Source organism: Saccostrea echinata, unplaced genomic scaffold (genome assembly GCF_033153115.1).
Source record: "Saccostrea echinata isolate AGI-Se365-2 ecotype Australia unplaced genomic scaffold, CSIRO_AGI_Sech_v1 ptg000054l, whole genome shotgun sequence".
NCBI lineage: Eukaryota > Metazoa > Mollusca > Bivalvia > Ostreida > Ostreidae > Saccostrea > Saccostrea echinata.
The window spans coordinates 31,455,384-31,464,963 of NW_026889803.1; the positions used below are offsets into that span (position 1 = coordinate 31,455,384).

A 9,580-nucleotide genomic window follows, 5' to 3' on the forward strand; every position below is an offset into this window, starting at 1 on the left:
TTGCAACCTATGTTTTGTTTTGAAATGCACTCTCAACCACTATTGAAATAATTATTTCAAAAGTGGCCGTTATTTCAAAAGTGGTTACAAGCTGTGTTTGGTTTTGAAATGCATTCTCAACCACTATTGAAATAATTATTTCAATAGTGGTCGTTATTTCAATAGTGGTTGCCACAGATCATTATTTTAAAAATAGAGGTATATTTTTTCAGGAAAGGGGGGGGGGGGGTTATTGCAAAATAAAGCTAATGAATGATTTTATGGATGGTGAAAGTATTCACTAGTATGGATAGCTTTTTGAAATGGTTACTATACATTAATAACTTTATCTGATTGTATAATAGACATGTTATGAATATGGATATAGACTTTTATTATTTTCATAGAATTAGGGGATTCTGTTTGTTAGTTGTAACAGTTTAATCATAGAACAGGTTCATAAAAGTTTGTATGTCATATGTAGTGATGTAAATAGATTTTTTTTCTCTCTAAATGTTTTTCCTGAACCTAATATTTGTATTACTAACAATCCAGGAATATTTCATGAGAAATGAAATCCAAATGTTGTAAACGTGACTGTTCCATTAGACTGCATATCCAATGGCTATTTAAAGGAAAAAGCTATTCAATAGGAGCCAAAACTGTGATGTCAATATCAATGGGCTATGTAGTAAATTATCAAGGAAGTTGATCTTTTGTTTTTGAAATATTGATATTAGAATGCAAAGAATTAATTGAAAGTAGCATATAAGTAGCAACAGAATATGATTCCTGTAATAGGTGGAGAAGATGTTTAGGGCTTTTGCAATTACTAGGTGTAATCTGTACAAAGAGAAATTACTGGGTATACTGTTTTCAAGCTGTACTGTAAAATCACTTATTTTCGAGGGGTCAAATTTTCGTGGTTTAAGGAAAAATTACTGGTTCGAGGGGATTTGAATTCGTGGTTAAAGGAGAACCACTGTTCTTTTGTACAACATTTTAACGTTTTGGGGAGGATATGAATTTGTGTATCTCTTCGTTACCACGAAAACGCTGATAATCAAAACCCCACAAAAATTAGTGATTTCACAGTACTCCAAAGTATCCCTCTTCAAAATCGATGTTGGATATGCAGCAAGCATGATCATAATGCAGTGCATTGTACTCCCAGTTCATTTTTTTAACAAGTAGACATGATCAATGCTTAAAATAATGTTATATGTATTTGTTATTTACCATCCCTAAATTTTAATTTTATCCAGTCATATTTGTTAGTTTGGTGTCTAGCAATGTACATGTATTGAAAAATTGATATACTTAATTTGTTAGATGTTTAAAATTTTCTTGTATTTCTTTGCTTGAAAACCAGGAATTAAGAGAAGCCTCGTTGTATCAGGTATACACACAGCACAGTTTATCAATAGCTCATTCACAAAATTACATCAAAGTTCATTGTTATTTGCTCTTGAATGAAATTTTTAAAAGTTGGCATATTGAGAAAATTAAAAATTTTAGAAGTCAAGCAAGACAACTTGAAAAAAAAAATATATCAATGATAAAATATATGATAAATAATGCATTTTCCAATATTTGATTATTAACGGAAATCATATATTACATTACCAGTTTTTTTATTTGAATGTGCAAAGTTGGTTATAGATGAAAAATTTTTGAATATGAAATTTTTGATATATGACAGGAGTTAAGAGATGTTACCATAAATCAGGTATCAGATCATTATAGATACAGGCATGTATGTATGTAGGCCAGTCACCAGTATATGACATTAAAACACAGAGAAAAATAGGAGAAATTTGATGCTTTCTTCACTTTTTATGTTGCTGTTAGACCATGTTTAATTTGTTACTTTTATAAGTTGATTGCAGATAAATGTACCATGCATGCTATTGAGACTGCTTTGTTATTCTTGTAAGAACTCGGAAATTAATGCCATGATAATTTAGAAATTTGTGTACTCCAGTTAGCAGACAAATGCATGTACATGAAGATTCATTTTATTTTTGGTTTGCATGTCTTGAATATTATTTGTTGTGAATGACACAATTGTACATGTAGCATGATACATTTGTAGTCTTTAGCTCTATTAAACCAGGTTAGAAGAGTAGTTTGTTTTTCAGAAGCTTGAAATATTATTTACTTTACTGTCACATCATGTTGTTCACAACCTTTATTTCAGGGCCGAATCTCACTTTTTTTTGGTAGATATTGTACTTAAAAAAATATTTCTGAAAGAAAAACAAAATTGGAAAATAATCCTTAAAGTTTGTTATTTATCATCTCAAAAGTAATGCGTAATATCTTTCTATGATGTAGGAGTTGAGACAGATGGAGAACATGGAGAATTCCCAGGCTCACGCCAGCGGTAGACGAGGTACAATGTTTGGTAACGAGATAGCTTCTGACACCTCTCATCTCAAGACAGAGGTGGTACTGTTACAAAGGAAGTACGAAAGACTGCAGCAGAAAGAACGCCGAATGCAGGTAGGTTATATTCATCCAGTGTTGCTGTTGCACAGTGGTACTTGTAATGATTTTTTAGGGTTAGTGGTTGCATTGTAGGTGTTGTAATATCTATGGCAATAATTTTAGCGTTCATGGTTTGTATCTAAAGAATTCATTAATAAGGTGACCACGGAATCTTCAATACTGTGTCTAGATATTATTTTTTTGACCCCAAAATGTACAAATCTGGACAATGCATCTCTTCTACTCCCATACACTTTTTTCTTAAAGCAAATATGTGAAGAATGGTCTAAGAAACCTGCTGAAGAGAAGCAGTTTGAGCCATTCTACCGAGCGGTTTCAGCAGCTGCCAATAGCACGGGAACCAGACTCAAGACAAGAGTTCAGATGCTTAATCAGGTTGGTAATTAAGAGGTTAATTAAATATTTATGAAGATATCTTTAAAAAGTAATGTTTAAATAAACTATCAGTAGCAATGAAAATTGAAAAGTTTTTATCCTACTTAAGCCACTTTTGGCAATCATTTATGAAACTATTCATCAAATGAATTGTATTTTTTCTCTTATAAAATGAAGGATGAAGTTTTGTATGCTTTGAGTTTCTATTAATCAGTCTTTTCCAGTTCACCAAAGAGAATTTGTTATACCTTTGTCCATTACATACAATATAATTCTAATTAAACAGTAAAAACATAATTTTAAATTTCAACACACAAGTAATCTAATTTGATTTAATTAAATGTTGGAGACTTTACATCAAGAACACAGACAACTTATTTCATAGCTCCAACCCTCAATGACCCATACTTTGGGCAATATCTGCTATTCATATAGCTCTTCATTGGTAAATTTTATAAAGATTGTTTGACAAGTAAATATTCCACATTGTGAAAAATGGTTATATGTAAAGTAAGAACTGCATATACAGTGTATACTTGTATAGTAATTAAAAAGGTATGACAAACATTTGTAGACAGGGTTCTCAGGCATCTCAAATTTGTCAGACCCTCAAACCTGAGTCTATTGGCAGTGGCTTTCGGTTTTGGTCTAACAAAAAAAAACTGTCCAAGAACCCTGCTGAAATGTAAAAGCTTTAGTAATACTGAACTGCTGTGAATTTACCTTTTGTTATGAAAATCTCTTTCATTAACAAATCTTGAATTTCCTTCCAGATGCTAAAGTTGCAAAAAACTGTTGCACTGCCAAGTTACAAAGATAAATCTTCCCCAGTAAGACTATTTGAGCACTGCCTCATAACAAATAGCTTACAGTGTATTTCTTTAAAAAAACAACTTGTATCTAAATCTAACTTGAGCTGAAGTTTCTGTCTACTTGACTTCTTTGCATGATTAACAATGACAATTGATCAGGAGAGAGGATTAATGAGAAAGAGCTTATTATTTTTTGAAATAACTGATATGCTTTCATTGCATGGTACTCATAAAAATATGTAGCATTGAATGGAATTGAATAATAAGTGACATGTAAGATGTGGCTTTCTTTTGGTTAAAGATTATTATGTGAAAGTTTATGTAATGTCTAAAAAGTTATCATGTACTTCTGTATCAAATTTAAATTGCTTCTGTCAAGTTAATCTATAATTTGAGAGTTGAGATTTCACTGTTAGATTTTCTTTGTGTTAACCATTTAAATCCTACATTATTTTATGGGATTTTGCCCATGTTGAAACTTAAAATCCCACTCTTGAATTGGTCAGGACTATTCCTGAAGAGGCATATATAATTTAAGGTCCATATGATGAAATTAAAATATCTTTTATTACTTCTGCTTACATTTCTTGCACAAGAACTGCTTCTACTGTAATTTCAAGCTATGACAATATATACATGTATGTAAGAATGTTGAGGAGATTGAGACTGAAAGTACAAGAAAAATAACAACTAAAATCACTTATTCTACTCAGATACTTTATTTCTTAAAGGAACACTGTTTTTGTATTACACATGTATTAATCTGAACATGGATATCTTTCTCTTTACAAAATAGAATTTTAAGGGGAAAAAAGTTGTAATGCTGTTTCTAAGCTTTGAACATCATGTAATTTTTTGTAATGAACCATTAATTAATGTTTTGATACAGATGTTACATTTACAAAAAGAGGCACCTGAGTTGCAAAGACAAAAAACAATGGACCCTAGCATGCTGTCAAAGGTTTAGAGTTTTTATAAAGCATTGTCTTTGACAATCTGCCTGAATAGATGTGTATGGTGCTGGATTTTGCTTTAAACTAACGTACACATGTATAAGAAAGTCTTCATGAATTTAAGTAATATTCATCACATGATTTTTCATGATCTAAAAATATCATATATCGGTACATGCTTTTTCTTGATCATAATCTTTCTAGTTCAAAATTTTTTTTTAAAATAAATGCATTTTTTGATGCTTGACTAATGCTTGAACAGACAGTGCTTTCAAGCTGTTTGCATTAGAGGAGACTCTTTTCTTATATCAGATCATGATTAGAAATTTAAAAAAAAAGATAACAAATTTGCACTTCATTCAGGTCCATATGACAGAATCATTCACAACTTCATCAACAGCAGTGCAATACGTCTTGGGGCCTTAGCTTTTGGGAGCTTTTCATTAGAATTTGTTAATTTTTATCAAATGTAAATATTCAAACAGGTTTTGCAAGGGCAAAAGTACGTGAGGCAAATGGCCATGGAGAAAAGCGTAAGCTCACCAATGACGTTACCAATTCCTATATTTCAAATATCTTAACTATTTTCTAAGCTAAAATTCAACACAGACCCTAGAATTGCTGTTGAAAAAGGACACTCTTAGCATAACTTGTCAAAAAAAAAAAAAAAAAAACAACCAAAAAACAATATATATATATATATATATATATATATATATATATATATATATATATATATATATATATATATAATCGAAATGATGAGTTTAATTGGAAATTTAACGGTTTAGAAAAATATATGCAAGTTTAAGCTTAGAGTATTTCTGTGTTGGGTTTCAGCTTTCTATTGTTTTCACCTGACTATTTACTAGCATGTTCAGTAACATTATTCTAGTTTATAACTATAATGCATGCATTTCCAGGTAAGTGGGTTATGTAAAGTGTAGTTGGGCTTCCCAGGCAATTAGTATGTTTTAATTCTTCATCCTGTCGTCCCAGAAACTGTCATCCATTCTTTTTCCTATTTCTGTAACTGTTTTTAGCATACCTGAACTGGGAACAGGGCCATGGAAACGTGGATCAAGGGTGTATTTAGAAAGATTCACGTTATTAGTCCTGGCCATTATAGTACTAGATGGATGAGGAAACTTTGGGTCTCTCTGATTGTGTCGTCTGCTTTTTCCAGGATGGTAAACATGTCGGGGACGGGGATACGATAAGTTTATTTGTCTTTGATGAAAATGAACACGAATTGGCACAGGAGGCCAGCTTAAATAACGGCGTTGTTGACTACCATAAAGTATCCAAGCATCATTACCCGGATCTACAACTAACCAAATCCAAAACTGATGTAAGATTCGGCGTCACTTCCGGAATGACGCACACAGAGAATGCGTTTTAAAGCTTGTATATGGTTCACAACCCTCTTTTCGTTGTACTCGTAATCCTTAAGTTAAAATGTTAGGTAAAAATTGTTACAAGATTATTTGCATGAGTTTCTAGATTTTCGTTGTCCGCAAATGTTGTATTTCCTTTTTTCAGTCATTTTCTTACTCCCTTTTCATGTCGCTTTTGAGTGTAATTAAGTCTTCTTTAGATTTTAATGATAAACTGACACTGTAGATTCACCAAAATGTTGTTTGGGAATGTGGAAGTAATGTCGGCAATACATCCCTGAATTCTTTTTCCCCAAGAGAAAATGATTCATAATAATAAAGCTGATTCAATTGATATTTTAAAAATAATTAACGATGGCTCTTTTTTTCAAACCAAATCGAGGCTGCTATGTTTGTACTTTTTCTACAGTCTGTGATAGAAGAAAAAGAGGAAAGTCAGGGAGACCAAGATTCATTTGGCTCTGTAGACTTGGCACCCTATATGAACCCAGGCACTGAGGACTCTCTCAACCGCAGTAAAGGGTTTACACAAAACGGCAAAAGGACAACTCTTCTCTCTGATATAAACTCCAAGAGAGAGGTTATTAAACCGGCGCGAAATGCAATAAGCGAGTATTCAGTGAGTCGATATTCCTGCCCCCTCAGAGTTTTGCTTGTTTCCCTAGCTTATTTTGTTTTTATTTTACAACAAAATAAATCTAGACATCAAAGGGGTAAATGCTTTCCATTGAGATAAATACTCCAGTTACGTTGAAAATATTAAAATTTAAAGCACTTTTTCCTAATTTTTGTTTGTGGTAGCCATTGGTTAGTAAACGTTTTAGTTTTGATTTTTTATTTTTGTGTTCACTTATAATTGTTTAATTCTTAGTTTGATTTGAAGAAGTTCAATATCGAAATCCGTCAAAGGTAACTTCATATGTTGTTCAGTTTTCTGAAAATTAAAACATTTCAAAATTCCATTCCTCTGGTTTCTCAGGCGTGGGATTAACAAAATTCGTATTCTTACGACGAATCCTAAATAGTGATCCACACAACAACAAAACAGGAGAAAAGATCAGAAATTACCCGAACTTCTTGAAGTGAGAAGAGCCAGAAAGGCTTCGTTGAAAAAAAACGTATATTCTTTGTGTCGTTGTAACCGATGCGCGGACATCTTGCTTGTCAGTTTGGCATCTACTGTTGGCATGGCAACTTCACTATAGCATGATAATAGATGTAATCAAATGTAACCAATTATGTAACTCGGAAATGCATGCATGCAATTTTGGTTACAACGTATTATCAGCACATAACAATGACGTTAATTCAAATATAGTCACAATAATTCAGTTCAATAATTTTATTTTATGAACATGTATTTTATAATTTTATAGATTCTAGGTAAAAATTATATGAAATAGACTCTTTCTTTTTTTTTTTTTAATTTCCTTTTGTTTTGTTTTTCTTTTAGTAGATATATTGCAATACGTTTTTGCATCTATATTTGAATTCATTTTAAATAGTGTGCACACGTACAAATGTAGACAAATGACTATTTCGTGTGATTTTCAGTTAGTCCAAATGAAATGTTGAATTTTAATTTGATTTTATGTTTTGTTTAATCAGGCAAACAAAAAAGCACCAACGTCGAATGGAAAGCGCCCAAGTTCTGCTGAAAACAACAAAACAGAAAGTTCTGCTTGTGTCCTACAGTGATATCATCCAAGTTTCTAGAGTGAAATTCAAACATCTCTATCGATCTGTTTCAGTAATGACTTTATATAATCATATTCTGTTATATTAATAAGGTATTGTTTGCCTAGAGTTATTGTATTAAGAATATCTGTGATAAAAGGGGAATGCCACTATTTTTCCTTAAGAAAAGACCCCGTGCAATGTTATCTTTTTGCAATACGTCTTACTGTTTTCGTTGTCAAATCAATATGTGATCATTTTTTTTTTCGTATAAAAATGAAGAACTTCAGGTATTTCATTAGTAATGTGATGACATGCAATACTCTTTCAGATGAGCTTATGTAAATTCGGTTACTCTTTTACACACAACTAGTTATCATGGTCATAAATTGATGTGATTTATGATGGTTTCCGTCCATTTTGTTTATGTTGGATTTTTTTTTTTTTTTTTATACATATTTGATATATAATTTTCATCTCTTTACGAAACTCTTTTGTAACTATATACTGAAATATAAATAAATCAATTTATTAATGAATAAATAGTTTTCCGAATGTTTTAGTAGGATCAGACATAGTATGAAAAGATTAAGAATATCAAGAGACTCAAAAGTTTGAAAGAAGGAAAATTCAATTTGCTGAATTGCAGATGACGTCAAGTGAAATGGCCGATGGCATTGCAATGTGCAGCTTGACTGTGCTGATTCTTAAAGTAAAATTGGCAATGGCATTGCAATATGAACAATTTAACTGCGCTTATTCTGCAAAGTGAAATGACCAATGACATTGCAATGGACAATTTGACTGCACTTACTAATATTCTGCAAAGTGAAATGAGCCAATGACATTGCAATGAAAAAATTGATTGAACTTATTCTGCAAAGTCAAATTGCCGATGATGTTGCAGTGGACAATTTAACTGCACTTATGCTGCAAAGCCAAATTGCCGATGGCACTGCAACGAACAGTTAGACAGCGTTTATTCTGCAAAGTTAATTTGGTAATGGCGTTTCAATGAACCTTTTGACTGTACTTATTCTGCATAGTGAAATAGCTGTTTGTACTGCAATGATTAATTTGACTGCACTTATTCTGCAAAACAGACATACTAGGTCAACCTTTCTTTAAGAAAGTACAGAGCTCAAGATCCAACAATTAAAGCAAAGTATCAAAGACAACGTGAGTTAGAAATCTTTTATTGCAACTCCCATTTGCATGATGAGGATATCATTGCATAATTAACAAAGTAAATGCCATTATATTCTTAAGATACGAAAATCAATGAAAGAACATTTTTTGAGGGATGTTTTTCTTATTTTATTTTCAAAGTTAATAATTTTGGTGCGTTAAGGTTAACTTACACTAATTGTTTGTCTAAAATACAATTTTTCAAAGTGAAATTGGCAATGACATTGAAATGATCCATTTGACCACTCATTCTGCATCTTGAAATAGTTTATGACATTGCAATGAACAATTTGACTGCACTTATTCTGCGAAGCCAAATTGCCAATGTCATTGCAATGAACAGTTTTACTGCACTGATAAAAACAGAATTCTAAAAAAGTTAAATTGGCAATGGCATAGTAAAGTACAGTCTGACTGCACTAATTCTGCAAGATGAAATTGCAATGAAAAATTTATGATTATTCTGCAAAGCAAAATTGCTGATACATTGCAATGAATAATTTTACTGCACTTCCTAGTATTTGGCAAAATGAAATTGTCGATGACATCACAATGATTAATTTGATTGCCCTTATTTCGCAGAGCTAAATTGCCGATGGTAATCTGATGAACAATTTGACTGCGCTTATTCTGCAAACCAGAATTGCTGATGGCACTGCAATGCACAATTTCAATGCGCTTATTCTGC

At 31.8% G+C, this 9,580-nt stretch overlaps 1 protein-coding gene across 9 annotated transcripts in view; it reads left to right on the forward strand.

The window, feature by feature from the left end:
• LOC133205790 (kinesin-like protein KIF28) overlaps positions 1 to 8,202 on the forward strand; it is a 33,055-nt gene extending 24,853 nt beyond the window's left edge. The window contains exons 22-29 of one of the 9 annotated variants that reach the window (XM_061341662.1): positions 1,352 to 1,378; positions 1,682 to 1,708; positions 2,317 to 2,484; positions 2,737 to 2,865; positions 3,639 to 3,695; positions 5,116 to 5,163; positions 6,437 to 6,646; positions 7,636 to 8,202. In XM_061341662.1, the coding sequence (XP_061197646.1) occupies positions 1,352 to 1,378; positions 1,682 to 1,708; positions 2,317 to 2,484; positions 2,737 to 2,865; positions 3,639 to 3,695; positions 5,116 to 5,163; positions 6,437 to 6,646; positions 7,636 to 7,725 (756 nt within the window). In that variant the 3' untranslated portion in view covers positions 7,726 to 8,202. Of the gene's footprint in view, positions 1 to 1,351; positions 1,379 to 1,681; positions 1,709 to 2,316; positions 2,485 to 2,736; positions 2,866 to 3,638; positions 3,696 to 4,566; positions 4,639 to 5,115; positions 5,164 to 5,816; positions 5,982 to 6,436; positions 6,647 to 7,635 lie in introns of all 9 variants that reach the window. The other 8 variants (XM_061341665.1, XM_061341666.1, XM_061341663.1 and 5 more) reach the window with 8 other exon arrangements.
• Positions 8,203 to 9,580: the final 1,378 nt, after the last annotated feature.